Genomic DNA, 18635 nt, shown 5'->3' with positions numbered 1-18635 from the left:
ACAACTATTCCCAGAATCAAATGGTACAATCTTTTTCTTACTGTATATTAGATACTTTATCCCTTTTGAGCATTTTAAAGGCAATTGAAATAACTAAATACCCAACAGATTAAAAGATTTCATGTACAGATGCTGCCTAACTAAACAAACTTCATTCTACATTATTTCCAGTAATATAAGTCAGACTGAGTCAGACTACATGCTACGAACAGAAAAATCCACACTGCAGGAGTCTCCAGTGAGAAATATTCAACTGCTGGCACACACTGCTCACTGAAACATGTGCTGGGATCTTGAGTGCCTCAGGTTTTAAAGCTGCTAGATGTCTGGAAAATTATCTATCTGTACCTTACTGCCTTCTTTTTCCCCTAGGTTACTAGATCTCACCTATATCCACTTGTACCTAAACTGATGTTTGACTAAACCATGTTTCAATTTGTTGAGAATATTTTAAAGATTACCTGGGGAAGTAAAGCACATGAAATGGCATGTGAACTAAAACCTACAAAATTAGTAATTCCAGAACATGTTTTTTTTGGTAACAAGGCCACGACAAAATATCCCCATTTTTAACAAGTTGTTTGTCTCAGCCTTGGTGTACAAGTCCATGCCAGACTGAATTTGTGTCTCCTCATGTGTGTCTTATATGACAGTAAAACAGCCAGTTCAGGGTCTCGAAGCATCCAAAAAAAATAATCCCAGGAAGAAAAAACAACAACAAACCAACCAAAAAACCTTTTGCTTTTTTTGGCCTGTACTATTTCTTTCACTGGTTCATTGTTCAATACAAAGCAATGAAGGAAAAGGACAGACCACAGCAGCTTCTCTTGGATTAACTTAAGCCTCAAAATTCCATCCTAAATTGTGCCCACTGAATTTGTTTAAAACAATTAAATAAAAGAAAAGATGGCATTGGAGCAGGAATGAAAGATCCAAAAGAGGACCTCTGCAAGCTGCCTTCAGGGTGGGTGACACACAGAGCTGCATCTCCAGCCTTCTCTGACTGCCCAGGCCTGGAGTTCTCCAGCCCCATCAGTCTCAGTGCTGAGAGGCTGCTCCAAAGCACCCAGTGCTCAAATGGTGCTGGGAGTGAACTTTATACCTCACTGGAAAATCAGGGGAGAACTACTGTGAAACACATCCTGCAGCAGTCTGACATTCTCAAAGCTTTTATCTGCAGTTCTACGATGCCATCGGAGCCATTCAAATTGTGGGATGGTAACAACATTGAATTCCATCAGCAGGCCCAGATACAAAAAGCTGACAAAGTTTATTCTTAAAGAAAAACACTTCTGATCTTTAAATGCTACTATATGTATTACTACGATGTACTAAAATAAAGATGTAAAAAGACTTTACATATTACTAAATATTGTTTACTTATACTGTTTTTCCATAAAAATGGGGTTGTTGGGCCATGAAGTTCCTTTTGGTTCACTAACAACAGCTGCTTTTTTGGTTTTGTTTTTTGTTTGGTTTTTTTTCTTTGCTGCTGAGTGTTATTAAAATACTTTTCTAAGCATTATTCTAAGTATAATTTTTTAACTGGCCATAAATTAATTTGCTGTGGTGAGCTTGCTCACAGACATACCTGGGAAATGACCCAATAAACCACTCAACCAAGACCAGTCCACTCAGAAACTACACTGTACAACAATGACTTAATAGAAATACAATGGGTAAAACTTCAAGGTGTTCAATGTGTAATGAACACTTATCTTGTGTGGAGAAGACACTACTGCCTTTATAATGAACTTTATCAAGAGAATGTAGAACAGTTATGTGCCCATCTCCCACTGAAAAAAAAAAAATTGGCAGATAATTTATTTGTGATTCTGAATCTCTCCTCCTCTGTTCCTGTTTTGGAAGGCAAAGTATCAGCCAAAAAGGATGATCCGTAGAGACCAGATAGCCTATCCCAGCAGAAAAGCAAAAAAGACACACAAGCTACTGCAAGAAAACAGGTGAACTAATGCAAACGCACAAAACTAATTATCACTGTAGTTCTGTGAAGAACAAAATGCCCAGCCAGCTTTCTAAAAGAATGTCTTAAATCACTGGTCTTCAGACAAATATCAGTTTTACAAAACTTGTAGACAGGATCTCTACTCAGTAAAGTTTAATAGATTTTCAGTTTCAGGGATTCTCTAATTCTAATAGCTCTCCAATAGTCTGAAATAATTTTCACTGCTAATTTCTGAGGATACTTTACTTTAGTAAGTCATTATTCCTCCACTGTTTTGATGGAGAAAGTTAAAGTTAGTGGAAACCTTTACTTAGGATGAGTCAAGAATGAAGCTTCCAGTCTTGATTCATACAATGAGTCACAGGTAATCTGGGCGGAAGGTACAGTCTCAGTGAAATGAAGAGCTGGAAATACTGCCTGGGAGCACGTACTGAGGAAAAAAAGTGCTAATATGCAAGATTATTAAGCAAACCCATTAAGCACAGCAAAACCACCAAAGCCGCATACTATGTGTAAACAACTGAGAACTTTAAAATGTCTTCTCTCTAAAAAGGTACTGGCAGCCAATTAGCTGCAGAGGTAAGTTCAGAGAAATTAGAAATAGCTGCAAATCTGAATTTGATTCAGTACATGTTATTAGCATCACATGCATGACTCATAGCAATCTTTAATCACAATCATAATCTATGATTTCACCATTTGATAGAGCAACCAGTAACTCAATCAGACGGAAACTAGCTGTAAAAATGGAAATATTGTCCTGCTCTTTAACCTCTACATACTGATGAGAAACACTCCTCAATCTAAGTCAGTGTGACAAGGACCTCCTTTATCTAAATGGGAATGCCAACAGTATCAGATTGTATCATACTTATCAGACCCTAAGGATGTACTTTGTAGCCCTGCCACCAAAGCAGGACATTGCACTAAAAATTAGTTCACTGTAATTTTACTAGACTGGCTTTTGTGGCAGAATACATCAAAAATATTAGAAAGAAATCAAATAGAGCTAGGTTCTTTATTATCCTTCCACTCTGAACACTGTGTGTCCATGAAGAAACACTACTACTTTCTCTGCTCCACTCAACCAAAATTCAGTGCAATATTCAAGTGTTCAAGAAAAGCGGAAAATTATTATTACTGACACAAGTGAACTTTCCTACAAGCAAGACACAGAACAAACTGAATTGCTGGGATTCAGAGAAGCTCAGAAGACCACACAATTCCAGAAATTAATGTTGATGACCAGGAGAAGGACATTAACATTCAGGAACTATTGTCTACCTATGGAATCCTCAGCTGAAGTGTGAAGTTCAAATGCTACTCTTCCATTCAAAAGATCTAGTTTTAATTCAGGTATATCAAAATTCTCATAGCACGACTATGGATGCAACTTGTGCAGCATTGCAAGGATAAATGAAACTGCAAAGCAACTCAAAATGTTAAAACCCACCATTTGCTTAGATTTGAAGTGTAAAACTAAATCGTGCATTTATAAAAATTCCAGGCTAACACAGAACTCAGATCTTCTCTCATGAGGGGTTTTTGCTGTGTGAAAACTCTGTGCATGTGTGTGCATCTACATACATACTTATATCCTTTTGAGTAATCCTCACATGTTTTGCCTTCATGTCTGCAAAATGGACCCTTCCTCATAAGGCTCCCTACTTTAGTGTGAATTTACTTCATCCCTAAATATCTTTTTTGTTTTAATTGAAAAGATTTCTGCTTTGAAGATTCTTAGAAAAACCACATCAATTTCCCCAGTATAAGAACAGCCTCTGGGTTTCTACTGGTATGAGAATGTTTGCTCATACGAAGTATCAAGAAGTACTGCACAGTCCTTCAAAAAGATACCTCCCAATTGGTTTTGGCAATAAAAGCAAATGATGAGAGCTTCCTAAGAACGGAAACAGGGTATGGTAATGACTCAAGATACTGGCAAGGACTTTATTTTGATAGTGTCCTTGAACTAACCAAAATATCTGTTATTTTCAGGAAAACATCTGACAAGTGGCTATGTGGGAACCCAAGTACTGGTAAAGCTACCAGGAAAATGATGCAAGTATTATTCAGCTATTCCAGCTAAGAGTTTTTATTGGCATTCTCAAAAAGTTACACTTTTGGCATGCTCTCTGACACTATTGAGCTACAAGATTATGTTTAAAACATATGAACAGCTCAATGATAAATATTATCAACGACTTTAATGTAACATACATTTCATAAGATTTAGCCATTCTACAAATTTTAACCACTCCATAAAGCAATTAAATCTAGTGAATTTACTTACTATCTAAGTGGGATTAGATTAATCTGTGGAACAATCTTTATTAAGAGAATCAAGTTATGCATGGTGCAAATTTTCTCCATCAACTCTATGCATGTGTATGTCTTAAACATGCTAACTTTTTTTACATGTCTTCATGTTACTATATATTTAGAAAAAAACCACACAAATTAATTTGTACAGGTTCCTTTGACATGTCATGGTTTCAGACCACTAACATTAGCAGAAATAGAAAATACGTTCCACCTTAAAATTAAAAATTCACCGTCCTAAAATGATGCTGCAGAACATAGATTTCGATGAAACTGATTCAGATGCTATTCCTTCACTAAGGTGTAATAAATAAAAACTTCTGATTATTCTGATTATAGATTGGCTTCCTTTTTTTTTGTTTCAAAACTATAGTTATAAAAATTTAGTTATAAAACTGCTAAACTATAAAATATAGCTAATTCTGCTCAGCATCCAACTGCTTGTAAATGGTACAAGGATACCGTTGCAGCTCTGACTCATGCAAATTATGTTTCACATGAAACAGGAGCCACTTAATTCTGTCAATAACACAACCTGGACCCCCTGGACAACTTTGATCCACTAGCTGTTATATACAAAAAAGGCTATGCTCTTTTATGTTTAAACTCATTACTAATTAAAAGAAAATTTATTCACGCAGCTATTTTTGTCACTTTTCAAACATTATGAAGACTTCATGAATTTCTGACAGAACAGACAAATGAATTTGTGAAAAAATAGCTATATTTGTTTCCTGACAAAATCTCAGGCATGAATAACGGAATGTTATCATTCTATTAGGCAGTCTCACATGATATAACATTACCTGAATGTGAAAACAGAGTACAGATAGCTGGAAAAAAAATTGAAAAATAAGGACGGCAGACAATATAATCACCAGCAGTACACTTAAAAAATTATGTCTCCTTGCTTAATAAACAGGGGAGTACTAAAGTGGAATTCTGTCCTAAAGAAAATCAATATGAAACTAAGCAGAGTATTTATCCCTAGGTGATTAGCTGGTCCATCACAAGCCACAGAAGTGACTAAACAGTGAATACAGCCTGCTACTGAATAATGGCTTTCCCTCAGTGGCAACACCTGCTTTGGTTTGTCACCATTCTTCTCCTGTTTTTTTACAAAACAGATTAAAAAAGTTAATTAATATTGAGACTTCTATTCTGCTTTCTGATTTGGATGAGTACACAAAATATTACATACTGTTTGAAGAAGACTGACATACAGGGTGACTACATTAGATTTTCTTACTTCTAAAATAGGTTAAAATGCATGAAAAAATTGTTTCTTGTGGGAGAATTCCAGGGAAAAAGTGAGAATTCTTCTCATAAAGAAAATGGAATTTCCAACCTAAATTTCTCACGGCCCACTGACTATCCCTTCAATTAATTCTTTACTGGCTTCTATCCTTTCCCTTTATATTTCTCATCTTTCTCTTTAAGGAAAAAAAATATTATTTTGCTCTAAAATGAAGGAAATTACAAAATCCACATGTTTGTAATTCCTGTCAAGGATCAAGTTTTCCACAAAACCTAGCAGGGGATGTTCCACGCGGGGAAGAAACCATAACAGGAGCTGTCTAAAACAGCATCAAACTCTTCTGTACAGCAGCATTAGATGACAGAAAGGAGAAGATTAGTCAAGATCAAAGAATGCAGAACCCTCATTCTCACACCGTGTGACCCAACGCTGCAACTTTCCCCTCCTCGTCAGCCGCCTCAGCAGATCATCACTGTGACACATGCAATGTCACACGGTGAGAAAGCCCAAGCACGTGTTCTCTCACACTTCTCCTCAGCGTCAGTTTGAGCCTCTGTCTTGCCTTCAGTGATTTTGTCCTGCATATATGCCAACCACCAACTACACTTGCTATTTATGGCAAGCCTATAGCAATTCTTACACAGTTCACAGACTTCTAATTTTTTTTTCCTCGAAAATGAACCAACATGATTTCTTGCATGTGTTCTAATCAAAAGAAAAGTTTGAATTTTGGACCTTTTTAATAGCAACGTATTTATTATCTCTGTAATGAATACTTCGGATTATTTTGGTCGGTACATTAAATGATGAGAAATGGTGAAGTTTTAAATTAACTTTACAAAACATTCAGTTATTATTTTACTTGGATAAGAAAGCACAATGTTATTGAAGATATTGATAATAAAAAAAATCCACAACCTAACGTCAAAATATTCCTGGGCAGGGTATGGAATACAGAGCTTGAACAGAATGTTTACACCTTTTAGACTGTATTACCAAGAGTAGCATGAGAGAATAAAGGCAATTCATTGAGAAGACACAAGAAGGTCTAGTTCAGATAATCAAGAATTTTAAGCTAAAAAGAAAAAAAAGTGGACTGAAACCCCACTTGCACTTAATATTCATGTAAAAATAATCCTATCCCACTATGCTCTATTTTAAAACATCTGGGAAAATAGTAAAAGAGGAGAGAAAAAAATCCATAAACCTTAGTCTTTAACTAGTATTGATGGGAACATAGAGGAAAACCAACACTTCAAGGTTTCTGTTTGCTTTTTCCTGTCTCACTCTAACTATTTATATTGCTATTTTATTTGTTATAATTTTTTTTCCCAGAAAATAACAACAACCCCTATGAGATGTTTTCCCATTAGATTTGTTCCAGCATGGGAGTCTTTAAACACTATTGATATGAAGCTTCACAGTATTCTAGAGAAATACTTGTATTTTTCCTTTCATTAACAATACAAAATATCCTTCTGTGTTGAAGCAAGAAATATTTGGAAGAATGTTATTTATGAACTTCTTCGTAGATTATTGTATTGGGTAAATTCCCAGCTATATTTTATGTGAAATCTTGATATGCAAGAACATCTTATCACCTTAATTTAAGTGGTCACAGAAAATATTAAGGAAAAAGTCATAGAAACTGGTCTTGAATCATGAAGTGCTTGAACAGTTATCGGATACAACTTTCCATTCTTTTCCCCCCATAGAGTCTGTGTGCTTGTGGACATCAAAAATCAGCAGGAAAACCTGGTTTCTTCCTAGCAGAAAGGAAATACAGAATCTGTAATTTCAAGTCTGCTTTTACTATACTAAAAATTCTTTACCTTGTCAGTCTAATATCTATCTTATTCAACATATTTGTTGATCTTGCTCAACTACATAAGTCCAAATGCTTATTGAAGTGACTCTTCATTGTAAGATAAAAATTTTCCTAATTATGTACATTAAAGAGAGACTATAAACACTTTCCCCTCCTTTATTTTTGTATTTGCAGGATCTGAGCATGAAGATCTCTTCAAAGAGCCATTTTCACTGCAACAATCAGTTTGAACATTCTTTTTTTTCCCCCTTGTAATTCTAGGAGAGAAACTAAAGGTCACATCTTTACAGCAAAACAGATTTTCCTTCGTCTCCTTCTTCTTAATTTTTCCTTTTCACATTCTAAGGACATTACACAGATTGACATGAAATGCAATTCTTCCTTATCAAAACTTTGTGAGCTTTTAGGTAATGGAAGTTGTTGTCTTTTACAAATCCATCTGGGATGTACAAGGCACAGTCTCAATTTGAAGCACAAAGAAGTGGCCTCACTGTGCAGGAATGAAAGCATAAGACCTTTCCTAACTCCAGTGACACAAATTAGAGCTACTTTGGGGATCTAGCTGTGGTATGTGCTTAGAAACTGCAGCTTTCTGCAATCCTTCTCAACTGGGAAAATGCTTCTCTGGATATATTCCATTGTTTCCAAATCCAAAAACCAACCCAGTGAGAACAACCAAGGCTAATTTTAAGCTCACACTTCTCAAGTTGCTTGAGAATCCAAGTATTTCAAATCTAAATAATCCAAATGTTGTTACTTTCTTTTTACTTTGTTACTGTATTGCTGGTATCTGAAACTTTACATTTTGTAACCTAGTTAAAAGCATTGTAATAGATTACTCTTTGAAATGTGCAATCATTAAAATAAGGAAGCTCCAGTTACTAACTAGTCATGCAAAAAGGCAGTCCAGAAATCCCAGGTCATGAGACTGTTGCTAACAATTTTATCAATAAACTGAACATATTAATTCCATCTGCAATAAATTTCTGATTCTTCAACTAAGGTGGCGAAGATCCACAAGAAAGCATCTCATAGCCCAGGACATCAAAGTCATGGTACTACATGCTGAGTGTGGAAGTTACCAAAAAAAAATTATCTGAGAAATATTTTATTGGTACATATTTCTATACCTACTCTTTCTGGGGCATTACTAATACCATAGACTAAGTCAGCTCTCTTTTCACTCACTACAAAAAATACCAAAGGCATATTGAAAAAAGTTTTGAAACCCTCAGGAAGTTATTTTTACACAGCATTAGCTTTTTTAATGTGCCAACACATTTCAGGATATCAAGACATACCTAAATTCAACTGATTTGTATAAAACACAAAAACCAAGAATGTTTTGGCTCTTGAACACTGATTACCTTAGATTTCAGTAATTAAAAGACAAAAGATAAACAGCTTCTTCAAAAGAAACTGGCAAATGGGAATGCCAACTTCTCAAAGTTTCAACATACTAAAAATACTTCCAATTACACAAGCTTTCCACAAGAATACTATCCAGTCAATACAACATGTGTGCAACATGTGGATCTGCCATTTCACACTTTGACTGTCTGGCTTCCTAAGTAGTATTATCTGGAACTTGTTTTACCAGTTTTTTTACTGTTTTTTTTTTTTTCCTAAGCAAAATAGAAACGGAAAACCAATTTATGCTTGTTTTCAACAATTTTTTTTTTCATTTTTCATACAAGTAATTAATAGCCTTAACTAAAGTGTAATTAAATTGCTCATCACTCAAAAGTTTGCTCTACTAAAGTATCATCAGCAAGAAGAAAAGCTATAAACTCAATTAGCTATCATTCCTTCAAATTTTATGTGTGATGCAATTGTAACAGCACTTTAGTACATATATCCTGCTGACCATGTTCTTTATCTTACAGTGAAGTTACAGCAACAACAGGTTGATGAGATTGCCATAAACAGAAATAAAGAACGTAACAATCCTACTGAGTTAGAACAAAGATCTTTTTAGACTCCTGCCCTCTGAAAGTAGATACAATTGGATGCTTTGAGAAAAAAAAACAACCATAATTAAAGAAAGCACAGAGAAATACTTCTTCAGCATACTCTTCCAGACTTCCTGAGCCAACATATTACAGGGCTTTAAAACTTATCAGAAAAGCTTTTTTAAGCCTCATCTGCAGCAACAGAGAATGAATTACACCTTCTGCAAATACTACTGCAGTATGTCTAATGTGACAAGTCAGCACACAGTCAGGTTTAGCCCGGCTAGGAAGGAATCAGCTGCCATAGATGAGTTTTCTATGCCTTCTCCCTTTTGGATGCTTCTCAGCTATTAATTAGTTCACTTTAATGGTGTACTGTTTATTACTCACTCAAGCATTTGCTTATTCTTGCTTGGGTTTTCTGAGCAGATAGGAGCTGTACTTCCCCCAGCCTTGCCCATTACTGGGATGAATACAAATAATATGCTGCTCACTATGAAACGGCCTATATTTATAGCAGTTAGACTCCAAATATAATTTTTGTGGTAAAAGAACAAAATGCCAAAGTTGAAACAACTTTTGCTCCCCCCTAGTATTAATATCATTTATTCAGGAAGCTGGTGGGTTGTTGCTGCAATTTATCAGAACACAGAGGTTTGCCCTATGGAACATGTCACACCTGCTGGTGGGCCTTACTCAGTGATTGGCCAAGAGCCAGGTCTAGAAGCAGAATATCATCTGCCAAGGTGACAAACACTGCTGCAGCTACTACTTATGCAGCCTAGGAAGAGTGCTCAAAGGTCAAATACCTAAGAGCAGGCTTTAACAATGCAGAAAACGTTAGCCAGCAGGTCATGCCTGGAATTTCTGTAAGAAAACAAAGATGTGCCCACACCAGGTTTCCCCTGTATGGTTCAACACTTCCCCCAGGTGAATGACAGTTTGTGCCCATTGCCTATTGGCTCTGACTGCAAATTATGCTTGATGTATGTAGCAGCTATGAAGAAAAATTCCAATCACACAATTCAAGTCCCAGATCATTCTTTGTGAGACTGTTTTGCCAGCACATCTGAGTCCATACTTGATCAGCTCAGTTGCTCCTGCAGTTCAACAAGAAAATTTTTCTTCATGCATTTTGTAGGGGAAAGTAACTTCTTAAGCATTGAATTTGTGCAGGACCTGCTGTATTCTAATGGCTAGCAACACACAAGCACATACCAAGCATACTGAAGAACTTTGGAAGGTTTGTTCATTGCTTAGGCAAAAATAAAACAATGCCAGCCAGCGGCAAGGGAGGTCTGAGAGGGATCCAAAACAGGGACAACTTTTACATTTCTAGTTTAACTGTGAGAAAATATTTCCATATTTTCAAAAACTGATTGTTGAGTCCTGCATTCCTCGCTACAATTAAAAACTTGTGAATAAGTATGATTGAAGGAAAAGATGATGAGTTTGTCTATTCTTTCAAGAAAGAGCTTATGGTGTTTTTATTAGTATATTAGATACCCATCTGAATTTCAGACTGTATAGGATAGCTAGGGACTTTTAGCCTAGAGAAACATGCATTTGGGCTAGCAGAAAATAAACAAAAAAGACTACATAACCTGAGAAATAGGGATGAGGCAAAGTGAGCACTGGCTGAATGGCAGGTCTCAGAGGGTTGTGATCAGCGGCACAAAGTCTGTTTGGAGGCCTTTAACTTGTGGTGTCTCCCAAAGGTTGGTACTGGATCCAGTCTTGTTTAACTTTTCATCTCTGACGTGCATGAAGGGGCAGATACCTCCTCAGCAAGTTCACTGATGGCACAAAGCTGGGAGGAGCAGCCAATACTCCAGAGAGCTGTGCAGCCCTTCAGAAGGACCCGGGCAGGCTGGAGAGATGGGCAGAGAACCCTCTGAAACTCAACAAAGGCAAATGCAGATCCTGCACCAGGGGAGAAATAACCCCAAGCACCAGTACAGGCTGGGGGGTGACCTGCTGGGAAGCAGCTCTGTGGAGAAGGACCTCGGGTCCTGGTGGACATCAAAATGGCCCTTGTGGCCAAAAATGCCAAAGGTTTCCTATGGTGTGTTAGAAAGAGCATTGCCAGCAGCCTGAGGGAGGTGATCCTGCCCCTCTACTCAGCTCTGCTGAGGCCTCATTTGGAGTGCTGTGTCCAGTTCTGAGCTGCTCAGTACATCAGAGATGGGGAGCTCCTGGAGTGAGTCCAATGGAATGCTATGAAGATGACGAGGGGGACCTCAGTTATGAGGAAAGGCTGAGGAGCTGGGCCTGTTTGAGAAGGACTTTAGAGGAGATGACTGAGACAGGAGTTTATCAATGTCTATCAGTATCTGAAGGGAGGGTGTCAAGAGGATGGAGCCAGGCTCTTCCTGGTGCTGCTGAGCAATAGGACAAAAGGCAATGGGCAGAGAGTGTTGCACAGGAAATTTCCCCTGAACGTGAGGAAGAACTTCTTCACTCTGTGGGTGACTGAGCACTGGAACAGGCTGCCCAGGGAGGGTGTGGGGTCTCTCTCACTGGAGATAGTCAAGAACCGTCTGGACACAATCCCGTGCCATGTGCTCTGGAGCATCCTGCTGGAGCAGGGAGGTTGGACAGGAGAATCCACTGTGGCTCCTTCCAACCTGACCCATTCTGTGACCGATACCGTGATGGAGGGGATGAGGAGAAATATACCATAGCAAACAGGAAGTGAGTGAATGCTTCCAATGGACATCCTCTGGAAAATATTTCAGATGTTTCAAGTCGCCTTGAATTTTAAAAGCAATCATCTTCTCTTCATCTAGAGCCATAATCCCCACAGAGATATTGTAAAGAAAAAGTAAGCATTTCTAAGTATCTTTTAGTTTTTCAAGGAAGATACAAAGTAACTGTTCTTCGAATTCAATGCCTCCAGTGTAGTTACCAGACAGGAACAATGTTTAGGACAAATTTAAAGAAATAACTTTTGTATACCTCAATTTTTTCCCAAAGTCTAGCCTTAAACTCAAGCTTATTGGAAAGTAAAAGTTGCTAATGACCTCAGTAGCCATATTTGAGGAGTGCAACATTCACTGACTTGCAGTTAGATATGTTACTCATGCATTCCTACACGGTCAGCAGCAGACCAAGATGTGGGTTGGTTTGAATTTAATTTCTTTTTCAAAGAGGAGTTCTTGTGTTTTCTGCTTCTAAATGATAGTATGACAAATAAGTCTAGCCAAAAATCTCCAGGTGGTAAGTGATGGACACCGGGAAATAGATTTGCCAGATGAAGAAATGAACTCCTTGAAAATTCACCTGTTTTATCACTGATCAGCAGTGAAACCAGTTATCATTTATACTGGAAATACTTTTACCAGAATAATAAAAATTCTTCTAAGAAGGAGGAAATGTGGCCCTTTTATTGATATTTCACCTACATTATTAGATGTATCACTGAACAAAATCAGGACATTAATGGCACTTCACTCTTATATTTGTATTTCATTCCCTAGCACTTCTGTTTCTGCTCTCCACGTGTAGGCATTATATATTCTTCTCCTAAGATTTTGGCATATATTAATTTTGAAAAAGTGAGTAATTACAAAAAGGCTGCAACATTCTTTGCCCCTCAGGTAATCTATCAAACACCACATATGTGTCCTTACTCTAAAGCTGTCAAGTAGATCAAAGCAATATTCTTTGCAATAATAGACTATACCTTATGAAGAAGTCAGTACAATAGGCCCACTGTACATCAAAGATTTATAAAACAGTATAAAGCTAGGTCTTATAATAAGTAAAAACACAGCACTGGAGACCTGGCATGAAACTTTTTACAGAATATTAAAACACTTGAAGAAAAAAGGGATTTACCCATAAATCATAATTTCTTTTTTTTTTTTTTTTTTGTCTACACAAATCTTTACAGCATTACCCTGTAAACCACCAAATACAGTCAATTTGGAAACCACACCTTTAAAGTTTAAACAAGGGATTGCTACTTTGATGACTGTCATACTTTACCCCAATCTGATTGCCTCCTGTGATGAGCTGATTGATTCTGAGGACAGAGTAGTAGATAACATGGGCTTTGCCACTAGCAAAGTTGTCCAAGGTTAGGCAGTTTTCCACAGCTGACTTTTATTCAAACACTCAAGTGTGAACTGAATAGATGGACTGTGAGGTGGGTAAAAACCACACTGGGCCACTGAAACCAGAAAGTAATGTTCAATGTTCCACAGCACAGCTGAACTCCAGTTACTGACGGACATTGCCCATGGTCTGACCATGGTTAATGTCTTTAATAGAGATCTTGGCAATGACACAAAACATATCCAAAGACAGATGACACCGAACTGGGGGGAGCTGTTGAAACACTGAGTGGTAGGGGCTGCCACTCAGAGGGACGTTGCCAAAATGGAGAAATGGTTTAACAGAAACCTCATGAAGGAAAAAGGTAAACACAAAGTCCTGGACCTGGACATGGCACTTGCCATGGTCTAGCTGACAAGGCAATGATCAGTCAAAGCTTGGACTTGATGATCTCAGAGGTCTTCTCCATCCTAAATGATTCTGTGAAATGATGAGATGGTGAAATCCCAAATCAAAAACTTGCTGAAGGTCACTGCTACAGAATAGCTTTGCAGAAAGGAACCCAAGAGTCCTGGTGGCAAACAACTTGAACATGTGATTATTTTGAACAAGTGATCACATGATCACTTGAACATGTCATAAGACTGTCCCTGTAGCATGGGAGCCTGAGCATTTACTGGGAAGCATTAGCAGCAGCACAGCCACTGGATCAGAGGTGAGATGATGAGATACTTGCATGTCAGCATCCTGAGCACTGTCCTTAGCTTTGAGCTCAACAGCAGCAGAAGACTGACAAACCTGAATGGGCAGGGGATTATCAAGAGGATTAAAAGGTTAAAGCACAGAATTTATAAGGAGAGGGTGAGAGAGCTAGGTTTTTTCAGAAAAAGAGAAGGATAAGGATGATGGTGGGGCATCTAATTACTGTTTCCATTTACTTAAAGAAGGGCTATGAAGAAGATTAAGTCAGACTGTTCTTGGAAAGGTATTGTGAAATGTTGAGAGGCAATGACTGAGAGTTTTATCAAGCAAAATTCTGAATGCATATAAAGACAAAAATATCCCAAAGCAAGGGTAATTAACCACAGGACAATTATCCAGATGGTCATTCCTCTGAGGTAAATAAAGATTTGACTGATAACATCCTGAAAAGCCTAATCTAGCTTGGACATTAGTCTTCTTTTGAGTAAAGGAATGGTTTCCAGAAGTGTCTTCAACATAAATTATGCTTTGATTCTTGCAATGAAATAATATTCAGGTGTGAAGTATGAAAAGGTATGTGCTCCTGATTTTATTCACCAAGATTAAAACAGCAGCATACAACCAGTGTATTATGTTTCTTTCTGCTGCCTAAAGAACCATAAGAATAATAATAAATGTGCATATATTAGAGGGTAAGGTGGCTTCACTTAGGCACACAGAGCTACACATTACTGAAACAGAACTGGGCAAAAAGTAACGAAGCAATGGATTTATATTTCCAATACAGTAAATCCAGATGTAGTTCTATGACTTAATAAAGACAAGGCAAACACCTTGAGACAGAAATATCCCCCTTATTCATTACAGGAGACCTCAGTGATGCAAGTGAGTTACCGATGCAGAGCAAATAAGTATCTCAGGATGTAGTCAACAAAAATCTTTCTTAAATTTTGTAGCAAATTCCTTTTAAGTTTTTACAGTCCAAGTAAGTCACGCAGCACTTCTGCACAAAGCCGACTCTGAATTTAAATTCTTGGCATCTATTCAAATCTTCTGATTCTGTCCATTCCACTGAAAATGGGAAAACAAATGGGCTCTACAAATAATTGACTGAAGATACTTCTATATATAATTTACAGTATTCATCTCCAAAAGAGGCCCTGTGTCTGTAAAATATCCAAGGAAAAGAAAAATACACCACATTTCTTTTCTACATCTTTCATGTTTCCAAATGTTAATGAAACAATGCCCTTTATTTCTCTCTATCCTTGGGAAGTGATAAAGGAATGGGGGGTGATGTGATGCCTAGATTAGCACAAACAACTTCTGGGGTTTTGACAGGGTAAAGAGAGAGGAATGTAAATAGTTTGGCTGCTCTAGAGCATTCCTTGCTTACACCCAGACTCACGTGCAATGCTGAAACTGTGAGATGCAGGAAAGGAAGGAGAAAATCTTCTCCAGGTCTCCCATTAGCCAGATTCTTGGAATAGTTGACTGTGTCTAGCTCAATAACTCTTTCCCCAACTCTTGTTCTTATTTGCAAAGGTACCTCAATAGGTCCAACAGCCATTCCAGTGGAATTAGTGCTTTGTCATTTATTAACTCCTACTATCTTAAAGATGCTGTCAGCCTGACTAGATTCCAAGGTTTGAAGATAAGAAATACATATTATTTCTTAGGGGAAAAGTTTGCCCTATCTTCTCCTATATTTTGGTTTTTTGGTTTTTTGTTTGTTTGTTTGTTGTTTTTTGTTTTGTTTGGTTTGTATCAGCCCAAAAGTGTCAAAGTGTGAAATTTAAACTTAACAGCCTGTGACAGTGATTGGCTTTCAATATAAACTGAGGTACCAAGTCCCAAAAATAAAGAATGACAAAATTCAAGAGATGACTGTTGATCACGAATCACTAATATTCCAATTGTTCAGATGTAGGATCCCTCATGATGTACCAACATTCTCGCTAAAGAAGTATGAAAATATTCAGAGGTGGATTAAATTTTAGGGACTTGAGTCCCTAAGACAATTAATATGAGTAGTGGTTACCAGGCACAGAGAAGATTTTATAGTTTAGTAGCTTTAGTGAAGGGCAGTGTAGCATGAGAACTCACAAGAAAATACCAAAGACTCGAGAAAACTTCAGCACCAAATAATCTCAAAAACGTACTTCTCAAAAATTTTTTCCTTCCTCACTGACATAATTCTCCTTGTACATTACACAAGATAATTCTCCTTGTACATAAGATGTTACAGAACCACTATAATAACAGCATTTACTGAATAATACTCTTAACACTCTTCCTATTCTTAAATCAGGATTAGAATGCATTTTGAAACTGACCATACAAACAACAAAAAACATGTATTTCCTTTACCTATACAATTTCTTCTAGATGGTACAAACATCCTCTCAGAGCTACAGTATTTTGTAGATGGACTTCTAAAAAATCCAGTTGCAAGCCAGGGAAAAACCTACCTCAGTGGTGCTACTGGAAGCTTCCAGTCCAATCATATTAGCTTGTACCAGCTGCTGAAGAAGTTGCACTTGAGCCACATTGAGGAAGAAGTCCAAATTTGTTGTCATATTCACTTCCAAAGAATGACCACAGACCAAAATTTCCTGTGAAATTAAGGGAAAATACTAAGTAACAGCCATTGGGAAAATAGTTTTCAGCTTCTATATAACTGTATTGTGGTTCCCTGCTGTAGTCAATACTTAACATTATATATAATATTATATGTAGTACAAATGTTTTAGGAGAAGCTGGTGTATCATGCTTCTAAAGGACATGGCATATTGTTTGCATGGCTTTCAACAGCAGAACTGTTAAGGCAAACTTTGCAAGAAAAGCATCTCACGCACAAGGCCTTGTTTCCCTCTCTTGCTAGTATCAGTGGGCTGTCAGAGTGTCCTTGGCAATGATTCTAATTCTCCTTTCCTTCCAAGAAAAATATATCCTTTTTTGATTTTGTATTTAAACACAAACTCTGCTTGATTTATAATGAAATCGTGTGTTGGAACTCACTGATAGCCAACCTGATTGATTTCTCTTTGCCTGTAAGCCATTCTTAATACCTTGGCAAGACTAGCTGAATAGCCACTGTTTTATTGGTGTTGTCTAGCACAAATAAAGATCTTCACCACTGTTGGCAAGCAATAAAGAGATGAAAAGCAGACAGAAGGGGAGAACTGCTCTGTCTCATGAGAAGTTTGCACAGTGCTCAAACTTTAATCTAAACTAGACCTCTCCCTTCATGATGGAACGTCATCCAGGGAATAGATAACAAGAAGAATGCATCTACAGAAAACACTGAAATTCTTGAACATAAGCATTAGCAAAGGCCTTTTTTTTTTTTTAACTTGAATAACTTCTATGCATCCTAGCCGTACTGGGGCTTTCTGGTTTTTTTTTACATTAAACAATTTTCCACTTGCCCTTCTGATGACCCTTTACACAAAATGGGAAACTCTTTTCTTCTCTCTATGCCCACTAGTTGTTATTTTCCAACAATGTACACCCACTGCATGATGCAATACACCTCTAGTACCCTTTACACTCCTGTACCAATTTTGCTCCTCCCAGGAGGTAGTTTTTAAGGGAAACTATCCTTATGAGCTGACAAAAATTTTCTGATATCTTCCCTATATAAAATGTACTTGAGCTACAAACTAATGGCAAAAAGTCAAAAAGTCAGCCAATACCTTTTGTGTGTAACCTGCTTCACAGACTTAGTCTTGACTAGCTGAACAACACACCAGCAAAAGCAACAGTTAAATCTGAGTACCTGGAAGTACTCAAAGGTAGGGAAATGGATGCTTAGTGGCAACTTGGGGCCTTGGAAATCTGGCTAAGAGGACTCGGCTTAACTTTCTTACTATATATAGTCTACAGACATCATTTTCAGGTTTCTTTATGAGAAGCTTGTGAATGCAGTGTTTTGTTATGCTGCACCTCTTCTCAACACCTTTCCATCACAAACTTTTAAAAGATATTGCTGGAAATCATTAAGGGAGTCCCATTTTTGGAACTGAAAATAGGCTTATCTACCTCTGGCTGGACTGCCTTTAGTATCAAATGCTACACAGAAATTCTTTCTCCAGCAGAGAAAGAACATTTCAGCTTGTGACCTTTTTCCAGTTGGCAATTCGAAAAAACACCTGAACACTTCAAACAGTAGAGTGGTAAAATATTAAGATTATTCATATATTAAAACATATTAAAATATATATTAAAATATATTAACATATATTAAAAAGTTATGCTATTTCTGTAGACACTTTGTACAAACCTCTGGGTGTAAATTCTCTGCAGCATCAATTTTTGTAAAAATAATGGCAGGAGCTGCAGTTATTCGAACGGTGAAATCTGTTAAAATGGGAGTTAAAATAGCTCTCCTTTCCTGATGCCGCCTTATGCTAGGAAACAAAGGGAAAGAAAAATAAAGATTAAATTACATTAGAAATTGTTGATAGGCAAAACTTTTCTGTATTATTCTTTACATCCAACACATAGCAAACAACTTCTTCAGAACTAGTGTGGGGTTTGATTGCT

General features: G+C 37.2%; 1 protein-coding gene across 11 annotated transcripts in view; it reads right to left on the bottom strand.

Annotated features, from left to right (window-relative positions):
• The window catches only part of VPS13B (vacuolar protein sorting 13 homolog B), a 427964-nt gene that overhangs the window by 124848 nt on the left and 284481 nt on the right, over positions 1-18635 (bottom strand). For all 11 annotated transcript variants that reach the window (XM_038130163.1, XM_038130155.1, XM_038130158.1 and 8 more), the window contains 2 exons: positions 18373-18499; positions 16559-16702 (listed from right to left, as the gene is read on the bottom strand). In XM_038130163.1, the coding sequence (XP_037986091.1) occupies positions 16559-16702; positions 18373-18499 (271 nt within the window). The remainder of the gene's footprint in view (positions 1-16558; positions 16703-18372; positions 18500-18635) is intronic.

This window comes from Motacilla alba, chromosome 2 (genome assembly GCF_015832195.1).
Source record: "Motacilla alba alba isolate MOTALB_02 chromosome 2, Motacilla_alba_V1.0_pri, whole genome shotgun sequence".
Classification (NCBI taxonomy): Eukaryota; Metazoa; Chordata; class Aves; order Passeriformes; family Motacillidae; genus Motacilla; species Motacilla alba.
Note: the sequence above shows the minus strand (reverse complement) of the source record. Positions and strands in the feature narration are given on the sequence as shown.